Genomic DNA, 15,272 nt, shown 5'->3' with positions numbered 1-15,272 from the left:
TTAGCCTAGATGTAGTAGGGAGGGCCTTGGACCTTCCACAAAGCAATGTGCCTGACCCTCTCTTAGCATTAGATGGGGGTGGGGGTGGGAGGGTGTGTGGAGGGAATGGAAGGAGGGGAGGGAATGAGAATTTGGATTGTTATTTTTTTTTAAAAAAATCTAATAAATTTTTAAAATATTCTTGTCAGGTTATGGGCAGCACTGAGACCCAGTGTTTTCACTCCAGCCTCCTGCTGTCTGTGGAGTAACACACACTTTACCAATACTTTCCTAATGGTATCTTACCGGCCTCACCCTTTCCTGGGCAGAGGCCTAGTAACATAACCTGGGGCCCAAACTAATACCAATCCCCTATCAAACCCCATAGGAACGGTGCATCTTTATTTCCCAGGTCACATATTTGATAACGGAGTCTCTAGGAATTAATATCATCTTCATTCCAGTTGAAGACCTTAATCCTCTGAAAGATGGAACATGCCATCAGGCCTTAAATGTACCTGTTAAGAAGCTTGGTCAGGAGCCCCGTCTCACCTAGAGGCCAGCTCCAAGCAGCTCTCCACAGAGATCGTCCCCAGCTTTGGCCTAAGCAGCTTAGTGTCCTTTATGGCACTTTTTTTCTAAATTCAGATCTGTTCCCAGGTGTTCCCAGTAAGCCAATTTGCTTCTAGACTCAATGAATTCCAACAGGCTATCCAAGGACATGGTTCCAAGGACAGGCAAATCCACCAGAAAGCTAAGAGAAGTCTCTTTTCCTACTGGGAGAAGAGGCACTAATTGAAACCTGCAGAGAGGCCCCCGGTGCCAACAGTTAGCTCCCATCTGAGAAGGTGCTTTGCCCATGTTTTTATCTTCTCCGGTCATCCAATCCTGGGAACTCACCACCGAATCCATCACTCTCCAGTTAAGCCTTGATGAGAAAACCCTCCAAGAAAACACCCCCTATCCTGCAGCAAAGACTGACGTTCCTCCAAATGGACCTGTCAATCACCTAGACAGAAAAGCCTCTCATGAAAGCTATCCTCTCCAGATGTTTTAGGAGTAGACGAATCCTGCCTATAACTGTAAAGCAACACAGTTTGGCTACTGCCCGCTCAGTTCTTGAGACTGTTCCCCCACAGTGGTCTCTCTGTCACTGCCTATGGTCCCCTTAGAGCAGTGGTTCTCAACCTGTGTGGGTCGTGACACTTTGGGAGTTGAACAACCCTTTTGCAGGGGTGACCTAAAAGCATCAGGAAACACAGATATTTACATTACAATTTATAACAGTAGCAAGATTAAGGAGCAATGGAATAATTTTGCGGCTGGGGGTCACCACACCATGAGGAACTGTATTAAAGGGTCATGGCATTAGAAAGGACCACTGCCTTAGAGTGCCCCACTTTATCTTGTGGCTACTCCACCTACCTTCGTCACTATGCCCCGCATAGCCTCTCAATTCTTTCACTAGAGATAGCGAGGACTCTGGGGCTCATGGGAGACTAAGGAGCAATACCTAAGAGATAACACGGGGCGTTACAATCACCGATGAGGTGGAGGCCCACGTGGGCCGCAAGGAGGACCGACATGCTCTGACGTAGTAGAGGAGGAGAAGACCAGCGATGTGGTCTCAGAGAACATCCTAGAACCAACCCTCCCCAGAACACCTCTTCACCATACCGCTTCAGATGCAAAGAAGAAGAGAATTATTTGAGGAAGCTCTTTAAATGCTTGGCATTTCCTAACTACATATCTATGTGAGGCTGGATTTTCTTTCTTACTTCAGTGAAAACATTACATTACTGCAGACTAACATCAGAAGGTCGGAGAGGTCAACTAATTTTCAGAAAACGAGATATTAAAACATTTGTAATAAGTTATTTCTGCTAACTTGTGGTAGATTTATTAATGATCTTCTTAAATTAATAAACTTGAACATCCAGTTTTAATTTCTAACATAGCTTTATTACCTCCTTTGTAATAGATCTATTTTTTTTTTACCTTTCTAAAAAATTACATTTTTCTAGACAGTTATAAATTGTATAGAGCTTTTCAAATTTATTTTCTTGGAGTAGAATAAATCTGCAACAATTTAATTTTTTGCTGTCAATGGTTACTTTTCTGTTGATATTTATCACTTATGAGGAATGTTTTTATTTTACTTTTCTTAAAATATTAATTTGACTAATAGTAAGCTCTCTATATGTAACATTTAATATATATACTGTAAAATGGTTATATAAAATTCAACATAACTTTTATAGTAATGAATTTAAATTATTTAGATTCTGACTGTCTAATCTTATTTACATGTGTAACTAAAGTTGTGACATTTAATGTCACAAAGGGAAATTAAAACCAGACAAGTTTTGCTTCAACATACAAAATCTTTTTCTGACTGAAAGGTGGCTGTTTTTTCTCGTTCTGATCTACGGATGTTAGACTCTGTTGAGATGAAGTTATGCTAAAACCACCCTCAGGAGGACTACAGAACGGAGCAGGAGAGTCCCTCATGCCCGGCACTGGGGCGCATCCCTTTGCAACTGCTGTCATGGGCCCCAGCCAGAGCTCCCCGTCTTCCTGTGCTGAGACAGCCTGTGCTAAGTTCCCTGAGCCTTTGACTTGGTGTGAGTTCCACCCTTATAACCGGAGTGAGTTTGACTCCTCCTAGGGTGGTCCTTTCAGCGCTGCCTCTGCTCTCAACAGTAGGCAGGCTATTTCTAAACCCCAGCTCATGGACTAACCTATGGAGTTATAAACTCCAGCTCCATGCCATTGGCTAGGTTCTGTTTTCTCTCCCTTTGAGGCTCTTCCACCCACATCCGTGAGCAGACAGCTAAGTCCTAGCCCCATCACCACCACTAGGACCAGATTCTAACCACTCCAGCAAGGGTGTCTGGCTACCCCTCCTGAAAAAACATTTTACCTTGAGAACAAGGTTGTGTTTTTCTGCTGTCAAGCTCAACCAGGAATTAAAACAAATTCTGTTCACTTCTTGGCAGAATTGCTCTGTGCTTGAGTCAGAATGGGCAGAAGGAGCTTTCAGATCAGTCAAAGCCCTTCGATAGACTGACTCTAAGGGAACACCAGCTCTGCATCGAATCCTGTTGTCTCATGAGAAGAAGTCCAGTGTCTTCTTCTCATATCTGACATGATGCTCAACGGCACTTCTCAGAGCTGGGTAGACGAGGGGCTGAACTAAGAGAAGAAGATGGCTGAGTTTCATGACTTCAGCATCTCGTCTCCTTTGTAAAGATGAGCATTACTGATGCTCTCCCGGGATTAATCCTACAGGACAGATGACCTACTGTTGCCAGCTAGTAGTCCAGCCTTCGGGCTTTCTGCTGTGGTCAGTCCCTGGCTATGAGGGCCCTACTAAGGGTATATAACTCTGTCTCCTTTGGGTCTCTGACAGGCACCTATTCATGTCCATATTCAGGAAGACGGCATCGCATCTCTATCTCCCGTGCATCATCTCGCTTCTTGTTTTTCAGTATGACTCTACTCAGTATAATACTTACAGCCTAAAAACTGATCACATTGACAGTTGACTAAGACCCATGGTACTGTCTCTTCTTGGCTTTTTTTTTTTGAGTGTGTATGTATGTATATGGACATACATATGTAGATGTTCACAGGTGCACATCTGTGTACCAAGATAAAGGTAGATATTGGTGGAAGACAAAGGTGGATGTTGGCTATCTCCTTTAGTCAATGGCCATTTTATTTACTGAGATAGAACTTCTCGTTGAACTCAGCACTTGCTAATTTGACCATCAAATTTGCTCGATTTGGTCAATGGAGCTTTACCTGAAGATCCCATTTCTCCTTCCAAAGTGCTGGGATTACAAGTGGGTCACTACAGGCACCCAGTATTTATGTGGGTATTGGAAACTCACTCACTGGGCCTCACGTGAAAAGTGATCTCCTCAAGCACTAAGACATCTATCTAGGGCCCTTCTCAAATTTAAGTGACCAATGAGCTATCTCTTCAGTGGAAGCTCTGGGCTTTTGTAGACACTGGAGCAGGACAGCTCTGCTTTACTGGAATTCGTTCTCATCATGCCTCGGTAATTGTTTCTAGTGAAACAGTACATAGATTGACACACGTGCACACACACACATGCACATGTATACACATCCCTCCACTATTCTAGCACAGGTAGATTTCTGTCTGTCCCACAGGTAAATGATGTACCTGTCTGGGATTTGAGTACAAAATGCATCCATCACTCCATTTCCCCGCTAATTGTGCCATGGAGGAGCAAGAGAATGAGACAGCCATAGAGAAACAGAGTCTCTGTGTTCAGTGGGTGTTGAGTTCATCTCTGAACACAAATACCAAGGGAGGAAGGGAAGCACAAGTCCCATTCCTTCCGGCAGGAAGATCAGCTGTGTTTGGGGGGACAAAGCACATTCTAAACACCAACAGCGTTCTCAGCTCTGTTCCCCATCTCTCCGTAGTCTTGACTACGTAGTTCATCAACCTGGCTGCATGCGCAGCTTTCTGTGTCTCATGTGTATTTAGCTTTGAGAGGCTGAATCTGCGACCACTAATCCAAAATGGTACTTTTAATTTAAAGTGTCTTAGAAAATTTAATATTTTTTATCCCTGTCAAAGTAATATCAAGGGCACGAGAAAATCAAGGCTAGAAGACTGTGTATATTTGAACATAAGCACAAAGTCAGCATTTAAGAAGTGTTCTCATGCTGACTCTAAACATGGTTCTCCATCGCCAGCGCCATCACTGTGGGGTCTATGGGACAATGCGCAGAATATTCAACAAATAGAACCAAGCATTCTGCTGGGATTTTCCAATGTGCTATGAATGCCTGTAGTTCCTCGCAGGTCCTGGCAAGGCGCTCTGGAGCCCTCTGGAGCCCAGCTTCCACGGGCAGCTGTTCTGTCACTAAAGTTCAGGTCTTGAATTGCTTTGTCAGGAAAGGATTCCCTTTCCATCTGGTACTGGTTTGCATCTGTCCTATAATACACCACTCCCAGGATAAAAGAAGCTCCCAGCAAACTCTTACACCATCTTGATTGTTCCCAACTTTCCACAAAAGACATCCAGTTAGCTTCTGGTGTATTAATCCTGCTTTCATTAGTATGGCTTTGTAAACGACAGATTGGTATATGTCAGTGTCTCTACCTGTTCTAACGGCCCCTGGCTAGTGGCTCATGGACGGGAGGACCTGCCTCCCTGCTGTTTGTTTCATGACTCCTCTCTGAGAGACATAAGCATCTGTGCAGAACTTGGGGTGCAGCTCAGTGCTGAAACAGATACTTAACAAGCTTAAGACTCCAGATTCCAACAATAGCACCACAAAGGAGTGGGAAGGGAGGGGGAGAGGGGAAGAAATATCGGGCACCGCTCTCTGTGCATAAAACGATGACTATCGCTCACCCCCTCGTGCGTAGATGAATACTAATATTGTTTAAAGCTAGATTACTGAGGTTCCTCTTCTGGATGCTAATTTATGCTAATGAGGAGGAAATCAAACAAGTTTTATTTGTTGTTGTAGAGAGATTTTTCCCTTTAGCAAGTCATTTTAATAGGAACTTCATGGCCATCTGTGTATTTGTGGAAATCAGGTGGGAATTCAGAACTTCCTTCCAACCCAAACACAGAAATGAGCGAAGTCATCAGCATGCATTAATTATCAGCCTGCCAGGAAAAGACTGGAGGGCAAGATTAATATTCTGTATGCAAGGTAAAATGAAAAACAGATTAGACTTTACAACCGAGCAATTTCATGGTTAAAAAAGTAAAGAAGTGTTAACGGTCTAAAGCAGAAACTAAAGAAAGCAGAATGTGCGCCAGGAAAGCTGTCCGCACAGAACAGCAACAATGAAATCCCAATTCAGCGAAGATGAAAATGGCTCAACTGGACCAAACTGATACCGGTTGGTTGAGAGAATACCGTCCTCCGTTGTGCATCCATGGCAGCAACTCTCCCTGTCTTTCTGTACAGATGTTCATGATTCTTCTCAGGAGCCTCTAGACACTGACTGCCCTTGGTGAGTGTTAGTGTAGATGGTTATCCAGTGAACATTCACAGGCATCTCACCCCGTCTACAGGCAGAGCACATGTCCCTACTCCGCTCACGCTGAGCATGGCTGTGAGCAGTAAGATAGGTTGGTAAGAGAGGCCTTCGGGAAGCCTGTGTGATCTGACCTCTGGCTCTTGCCCCGGTAGTCTGCTGAGTGGAGCAGGCTGTGTGCGGCCATGAGCTCTGCAGGATGAAGCACATAGTAGATGCTCACGGAGCAGGTCCGAGCCCCATCTGCAGCCTGAGGCAGAGCACAGGAGAAGAATAAAGATGCTCTTAGCTGTGAGTCCCCGAGGGATGCTCGCTCCACCGTAGATGAGCCTTATTTGTTATCTCTAAAAGTGAAGACTACACAGCAAGAAGTAGAATAAAGTAGACCCGTCATCCAAAATTAATCTGATAGAAGAAGATCTCATCTCTGAAAGCATGAGAACTATGACCAGTTTCAGGTTGTTAAACTTTTCTGTGCAGGGCCAGAGGCATTGTCTCTAGTGAGCTCATCTTATCATTCCAAGGAGACAGGAGAGCCCAGACACAGGTGTGGGCAATGACCCAAAAGCTCGAGATAGCAAACTTCAACCGGGCATGAGAACAATAAAGGTTTAAGAATAAAGTTTCAATATAAGAAAGCTCTCGAATCAACATGTGACCTCCAAAAAATTGTTACGCCAGAAAGTCTTGGTCACTGAATCGTCTACAAGGATCTTGAAGGACAATGACGTGAGATGCAAGAAGATCTCTGAAGGTGACCCTTCAGCAGAGAAAGCTGGTCCCAGGGGCTGGGGGGGGGGCACTGCCACCTGGTTGGATCCAAGGGAGTTTCATTCACACCAAAAACCAAACAAACCAACAGCACAGAGACACCAGTCTCACTGAAACATTCAGCGCCCCCTTACTCCTTGGTTGGCACCTGTTTTAGGGCTTAGTATATGAGGAAACATTCACTAAACATTTTGGACAAGTGGATGAACGAATTCAAAAATGAATGTTAAGTACATTACTGTTGCGTCCACCACAGATAAGTTAAAAGCCATAAAGACAGAAGAAAAGTCAATCTTAAACCCTATTCACCTGGCGTTCATCAGTTATTCAATCATTGATTGAACGCCTGGGGTGTGCAAGTGATGGTGTGCTCTCTTGTAGATAAAATAGTGCAGATGCTGCTCTTAATGAATGGATGACACACTTAAATGCACACACTCAAACAGACACACAAATGTGAAATACTAAAGAAGACTAGAGAGCCCTTGGAAAGTGTAAGTCGGTGAATGTTTTGGGCCGGAGGATCACAGAAACTCCCTCAAACAAAAGGTTATCTTCTGACATACATATATGTTAAGACAAACAACATAAGGTCATGCCATTCCCAGGGTCCTGACATGCAGTAGCCAGCTGAGTAGCATGTATGCTCAGGTAGAGAACTGAGCATACCCTATTTTGGCAACTGGCCCTGGGATCCTGGAGACTCCACAAACCATCATCTCCTCCATTCAAAAGGCCAACGAACCACAACAATAAAGTCTTAGGGTGGGTTGCATGTTACACAGAGAAGACTCTATAGACATCCAAACATACCAAGTAAATAATCTGTATATGAAGAGAAAAGATCCACGGTGGCAAACTCTGGAATGTTTGACAACGCCTTGTGGTTGACTTTGTCGGTCCTGGCATTCTTCTTTCCGATCAGGAGGTTGATTGCCAGCACAGCTTCACTGACCTAGAAAGAACACATTAGAATTCATCTATTCTGTGTTAGCATAGGCTACGGTTTGACTGTGTCCCTCTAAGTACGTGTGCTGGGCATTTGATCCCCACAGTGACACGAGGGGGGAAGGAGAACATTTTAGTAGATGGTTAAGTCAAGAGAGCTCAGCCCTGAGGCGTGGGTTGAGAGAGTAGTTACAGAGTAAGCTGCTTCTTACACGAGAAGCTGTCTTCCCATTTGATATCTGTTTCTGTCCTTCCACCTTCTGCCAGGCAATGATAGAGCAAGAAGGTCATGACCAGGTCCTGGCCCTTGGTCTTGAACCTACCAGCCTCAAAAACTGTGACTTGGTAGGTAGATCCATGTTGAACATGAATTATCCAATGTCAGCTGGTCTGATACTACAATATAGACAGAGACAACAGGGAGAGTCAACAGTGGGGGACACAGACAATGTGAGAGTCAGCAGTGAGGGGCACAGACAACAGGGAGAGTCAACAGTGGGGGACACGGTCAACGTGAGAGTCAACAGTGGGGCCAGACAACAGGGAGAGTCAACATGCACACACAAACCTGCGAAGCAGCTCGGATTGCAATCCAGGCTAGTGAGGTGTACATCTCAAATCGACTTGCGATTGGTTCTTTAATAGAACTGTGTCTTCTGGGAAAAGGCTAAAATAGTAAACAGAGAGAATTTCAGGAGAGAGAGGACTCAGGGTTCCCTGGCAAACCTCAGCTTCTCCAGACGGCATGCTGATGGAATGATATGGAGCCATCACGAAGGATAGCATGTTACTACCATGAGAAGATACTTAAAATATATCAAAAAGAAAACTATAGGTTTAAAATTTAAAAATTGTAAGTATGGTCCTACTTTTAAAAATGTGCATATATTATTGTCTGTATAAGCAAATATTATACCAAGTCTTAAGAATATTTACTTTTTCCTGATTTTTCTATAGTGAGTTTACATGATTTATGAAATACTTTTATAAAAATATCTCTTTAACTGATGTCAAATTTCACTTTAGAAAAGGTTATTTACACTGAACATATTGTGGGCAAAGAGATTAGGAATGATAATAATTAAATTTGTCCTGTTTTTCTGTTGTTTTGACATGGGTCTCCAAGCCCTGCAGGCCCTAACTCAAGAGTCCCTGCCTCAGTCTTCTGAGTGACTCAGTGATTAGATATTAGGTTACTATTATGAAAAATGCTAAAGAGATTTCATAACTCAGTGGAACAGTAGGAAGGAAACCACAAGGGACATTTTACATATACAAATGCTGCATTCAATTTTTAGACCCAAGAAAATTAATGCTACAAAAATAAATACAGCAAATACAGTAACTAATGCTTTTAATGATAACTGAAGTAAATAAATTTTAAGTCCATTTTTAAAATTTTAAGTAATTAGACCAACATGGCGGCACAGGCCTTTAATCCCTATGGAGGTAGAGGCAGGTGGATCTCTTGAGTTCAATGCCAGCCTGGTCTAAAGAGTGGGTTCTAGGACAGCCAGGGTTACACAGAGAAGTCCCATCTCTAAAAACAAACAAGCAAAAATTAAGTAATTAGACCCCTACGTTCTAATTTTTGATTATTTCTTTAATCTGCAAGAAAACTGGAGAATTAAATACAGCGACATGAAGCATGCCAGTGATTTATCTCTAGCTGGAAGACTCATGGGGAAGGAATGAGGTCCTGGATATTAAGGATGCTGAGTTAGGAGGTACAATGATCTGATGTGTCTGCCTCCACAAATGACAGGTTTGAAGAAAAGGACACCAGGAGAGACTTCCCCATGGGCATCTGAACTGTACATCTTGTCCAAGATAAGACCCTGCTGGGAACCATATGGGCTCTAGTGTAGCAATGACTACCCTTCTAAGCCTGAACAGTCTGAATACTGCAAATCTGGAAGAAAGACTGGCAGCCACAAATGGAAGAAGCCAGAGTAAGGCGAAAAAAAAATAGTGACGCAAACACTGGGGGAAGTAGCTACTTTTAATGGAGAAGGAAACATTCCCGAGGAGTCTGTAAACAGACTTTAAAAAAATAGCTGGAGAAAGAACATCATGGGTTTTCGGCTTAGATGGGGAGGGATCAACACTGCACAGTCCATGTGACCAGAGAAGAAAAAGAGAAGCCTGGGAATGACTGGAAATGAAAACATTAAAAAAACATATTTACTTGTAAAAGATGTGATCCTATAGACAGGAAATCCCAGGACACACACACACACACACACACATCTGCACACACATATACATATGTGCACACATACACATGCACACTATTAAAATCAACAAACACACTCAGTGAGGCCGTGGGATATAAAACTCAACAATATGTGCAAATTTGTTACATTTCTATAAAGAAACTATAATATGTGGCCCCGGAGTCTTTAAATTGTTAAGACAAGTTGTCACCAGATTGGACTGTAGCTTCAACAGAATTCCTCAAAAGATCCAATTCCGCTTTCATTTCGCAAATTGGGAGGCAGACTGGAAGATGTGAGTAAAGATGTGAAGGTTTGCAAGTACAAACGAATCCTGAAGATGAATCGTGGCGTTGGAGGGCATGTGCTCTGAAACCCAAGCTCTTACCCAAAGCTACAGCGACAGAGAGCGAAATGTTTGCAAAGGTGAGCTCAAAGATCAATGGGTTCTAAAGATGTTCACACTCCAAACATGACTGCTAAAAAAGGGAGAGCTCATCGCGGAACTTCATAACAATTAAAATCTTCTGTGTCTCTAAACACCACAAGCCACCAGCTCCAGGGGGCGGGGGTATTTGCAAATCGTACATACAGTTGGGAGACCTGTGCCTAGAATATGAAGAGGTGAAAAAAGCTGTTGCCACTGATCTTTTTCTATTTGAACTATTTTTCCTCATTTAACTGCCTGGGAAATCCCAGTCCCTCTTCTAAACTTCCTCATCTGTGAAGTCTTCTATAGCACGCCCACAAAAGAGAACCAGTCTGTCCGGCATCTCCTCCCTGGCACACTGTGTTTTCAGCCCTTATCGAGGTGCCGTTCTACGATGTCTTTCCCTCGCTAGACTCTGGACTCTGTAGGGAAAGAGGATGGCATGCCTGGTACCACACTAATCCCTTCAAAAATGTTTGGAGAATGAGTGGATGAATGAATGAATGCTCAAAATAGTTCATTAGACTTAACTAATAATTACTGGGTAATCTACTACATATAAAATACTTAATGAAGAATACAGAGGTCATGTTGAAGTTATGTGAAGCTAACGGTACCTAACACATCACGCTCAATACTTTGTTTGCGCTCCTAGCCACACTAAAAGATACGAATAGCCATCTCCATATCAGGGGTGGGGAAGCGAGGCTTCGGAAGTCACTCTGGGACATCAAGTTGAGATCCAAGGCCAACACTGTCCTGTTTGCACATCACTAGAAGTGAAACGATACCATTGCTTATTTTGCGTCACATTTTATTTGATTACTTTGGAGACACATGTAAGGAGGTCACAGGACTACTTTGCTCTAATTGGTCCTCTCCTACCAGGAGCATCATGGGAGTCCAGCTTGGTGGCAAGAGCCTTGACGGACTGACCCAGCTCAGTGGCCGTGTTCCTGCTGGTTTTTAAGGGCTTTTGTCCCAATGTTTTCTGAAAAGATCTCCTTGCAGAGTCAATGATCACTTGGTAAGGACAATATGAACGTTTACCCACAACCCAACAATGATCATGTCATTCAAAGCAACCCGGCTTATTTCTTTCCTCAGGATCTTCCTCGGTCAGAATCCTTGGTACTGCAGCACACCTATGCACACCATCGGACCTGGGAGGCTGGGAAACCCCAAACCCCAAGCCCATTCCCAAAGTGACAAGTCATTATCTGCCTTCAGCAAGACTTGGGGAGATGTGTCTGCACTTAATTCCCAAGCACTGCTGTGGGGACTGTATCTGCCTGAGTCTGCACAGCGTCCCCTTACCCGATGCCTCACATCATGACATCACACCAAAGTGCTACCTTTACGAGCCACCCCAGCAACCCAAATAATTTCCTCGTCGTGAGATGCACTACCAAGAGCCCTGCTCAGCCCCTCTTCCTCCCTCACTCCTTCTGATTTTCCATGTCTGCAGCCATACGGCCTATCTCCCTCCACCCAGCTTGATGGGAAGAAGGACTATGCTTGTCTTAGCACTGACTCAGTACCTTCTAGAAGATCGCCTCTATCAAAGCCGATGCTTGATACATCTGTGAGATGTGAATGGCACCGACAGGCCATATTAGCTTCAAAATTACTGTGTGTCCATTCCTATATTCTCCCAAGCATGCCTAACCATTGCCTTTGTGTATTTACATAACCAGCATTCTGTGTTCGTCACTTTCACAAGCAGAAACACCAACATGAAATCAATTTCCACAGTTCTACCAAAAGGCTCCCAAGAGGCATCTGACTACAAATGTGACTGTAGGGCTATTTCATTTGTATTTGAACAAACAAAGCTTGCCTGACATTTAGAGAGTAAAACAGCCACACTGGCCAGCTTTACAGACCAGGCAGTGGGGACACACACCTTTGATCCCAGTAGCCACACTAGTTTGCCACAGAAAGTGGGGCACACCTTTAATCCCGGCACTAGAGAGGATTATAAAACAGAAGGAGACAGCTCTCAGGCTCAGTCTCATTCTGAGATTCCTGGAGGCAGGATCGCCATTTTAGACTGAGGCAGAGGTAAGAGCCAGTAGCTGGCTGTTTTGCTTTTCTGACCTTCGGGTTGGATCCCAATTTCTGTCTCTGGGTTTTTATTAATGGTGATACATATGACTATAAAGTAATGAGTTGATGTCTCCAAGTCATCTAGGAAAATGCCTCATTATTTCCACAGTGCAGAATCACTGCAAATGATCAAAGGTTTCCAATCCCTCTGAACGCGGCTGTTACCTTGAGTGTTGATGGTGTCGCCGAGACTTTCTTCCTCGGCTTCTTGAGATGGAAACACACCAGGGCAATTTCTAGGTAGGAGTCTTTGATCAACCTAAAATGAAAGGACATTACACTTAGCTTCAGCGGTCTCTTGGATGAACTCGTTGTACCTTTTGCCAACAGTGTCGGGGAGAGTGAACGGGAAGGACAGACAAGTGTTCTTTTCTTAACCTATGCATCCTGAGGCTGCAGTTAGTAGGATCTTCCTCAGAAAGAAGCAGCTCATGAAAAAACTCAGCATTCTACCTGGGCTTATACTGGCGACATCCTGGACTATGACTGCTGCAAAGCTTAGCAAAGACCTTTCTGGAACATTCCAGTGAAGCAGTCACTAAAGAAATCATGGTAAAAGAAGCCATTCTTGAAAACCAGGCCTCTGTCTACTCTCCTACACTAATTAAAATGGAAATAGACAGAGACCACCTCAGAAGGCAGTAATGCTCAGATCTAGAGATATTCTATTAAAAGTACCAGTTGACATCTCTTGGAGCAGTCCTGGCCTGACAACAGTAGGTTCCCATCAATATTGTGGTCATTTATTTTTTAACCGACTGAAGTAGGCTATTAGTATGGATGGCTTCAGAGACTATGTAAATAAATCCTTCTAAACTCCTTAACATTCATGGTAGGTTCTTCTAGGTGTAAGCCAATAGTCCAGATGAATACCCATGGTCTTGATATTGATGGGAGACCTGGGTCTGGGTGAGAACCAGCTGGCAACCTAGAATGCCACTATGACTGATGGGAGGCATCCCCCCACTTTTCTATAAAGGCCGCCTTAGGTCAGAGCCAGAGCAACACGCTCGAGAACCAGGTAGGTAAACCTGCTGTCTGGGTTACCCCAGTGCATGAACCCTGCCATGACCAGGTCTCTCATTCATCCCTTTCTTTTATATTTCATCTTCCCCCCCCCCCAAAGCTGAGGACCGAACCTAGGGCCTCGCACTTGCTAGGCAAGCGCTCTACCACTGAGCTACATCCCAACCCCTCATCCCTGTCTTGAATCTCGCGTGCTTTACCACACAGAGCTCAGACCACACAGGAATAGTGCTACAAGAATTAAATGGTCTCCATTACCCTGGGTTCTGATCATTTCTCAGGCTTATTTGAATAGCTTCGAAAAAACTCTCTACTTGAGAAATTGGAGATTTCTCTTCCATCAGGATTTGACGCTCTATTCTGCCTGCAAGAAGAAATAGCATACATGAGGATGGTTCCCCTCTTTGTATGACGGAAGAGCAAATGCTTCGTTCTACAAACCCTGGAAGCTGGCCTGCTGTCCTCCGCTTGTCTGTCCATCCCTCCTTGATGGAAGATAAGCTGAGGATGAAAGAATTACCGCTTCCTTCCCCAGGAATGTCTGAAATGCTTTCCATAAAGATACCTTTGCTTCCCAACACCACTGCTTCCTGTCCTCTGTCCCTTTACTTTGTGATTCCTCTCCCCTAACATCCCTTTCTCTCTTGCTCTTGTCTATTTCACAATATATATTAGTATTAATCATATATTAATATATAAATTAATATAATTAATTAACATAATTAATATAATATTAATATATGTAAGCTCAGTTGTACCCTTATGTTCATTGCAGCAGTATTCATAACATACAGAGACAGAATGAGTCTGAGTGCTCTTTGAGGTTAAATGGATTTTTTTCAATGTGATACACATACACACACACGCACACACAAAAGAATATTATCCAGCATAAAATGAAAGGAATGTTACCATTTGAACATATGAACACGGGACACGATGTTAAGCAAAAGAAGCTAGGCACAGGAAGATAACACTGCATGATGTTACTTAATCAGTTTGCGAATCTGAAAAAGCTCCATTCATGAGGTCTAAAGTAAAGTGTCAGTTGCTGAAGTATGGGAAACAGAGAGGTGCTGATAAAAGTTTAGTCAGGATGAATGTGTTCTGGGATCTACTGTACAGCCTAGTGATTCCAATTAGTATATTATATACTTAAAAAGTGCTAAGGAAATAGATTCTTAGACAGTCATGCCACAAAATAAAATGATTTGTTTGTTTAAGTAGAATTAGCTAGGTTTAATCACCTCATACTATATATATATAGTATATATATATATATATGAAAGCATTACGCTGTACTGAAATATATATAATTTTTATCAAAGTTTTTAAGTTATATATTTATATTGGTATAAGCCTAGCCTTTTATGGCTGAGCCATCTCTCCAGCCAAGCTTTTAAGTTTTAAAAATAAACTTAACAAAAGTCAGGAGGTGGTAATAATAATAATAATAATAATAATAAACTTAATAAAAAATAAATACTTAAAGAATAAAACAGCAAATGTTTGAAAATACTTAGAAATGATGCCAGTGCCTACCCATCCCTTGATTCCCAGCAACCATGGCAACCATGGTGGATGTCATCCTTCTAGCACAAGAACTGAGAGAGCTGTCCTGCAGTAGAAATGCCAGGAAAGCAAAGTCCTATCATCACCACGAGTAAGAGCCACAGCTTTTGCAGAGCAGGAGGGAAAGGGCCAAGAGGTGGAACACGCACACGCGCGTGTGCGCACACACACACACACACAC

At 43.2% G+C, this 15,272-nt stretch overlaps 1 protein-coding gene across 2 annotated transcripts in view; it reads right to left on the bottom strand.

The window, feature by feature from the left end:
• The window catches only part of Cfap54 (cilia and flagella associated protein 54), a 270,869-nt gene that overhangs the window by 60,374 nt on the left and 195,223 nt on the right, over positions 1-15,272 (bottom strand). For both annotated transcript variants that reach the window (XR_015736721.1, XM_087901949.1), the window contains exons 58-61: positions 13,778-13,883; positions 12,659-12,752; positions 8,307-8,405; positions 7,604-7,745 (exon numbers count right to left, since the gene is read on the bottom strand). Coding sequence is in view for 1 of the 2 variants with exons in the window: in XM_087901949.1 (XP_087758075.1) it covers positions 7,604-7,745; positions 8,307-8,405; positions 12,659-12,752; positions 13,778-13,883 (441 nt within the window). In the remaining variant the exon portion in view is untranslated. The remainder of the gene's footprint in view (positions 1-7,603; positions 7,746-8,306; positions 8,406-12,658; positions 12,753-13,777; positions 13,884-15,272) is intronic.

The sequence above is a fragment of the Myodes glareolus genome, chromosome 26, assembly GCF_982192425.1.
Source record: "Myodes glareolus chromosome 26, mMyoGla1.1, whole genome shotgun sequence".
NCBI lineage: Eukaryota > Metazoa > Chordata > Mammalia > Rodentia > Cricetidae > Myodes > Myodes glareolus.
This window is presented reverse-complemented; position numbering and strand designations above follow the sequence as displayed.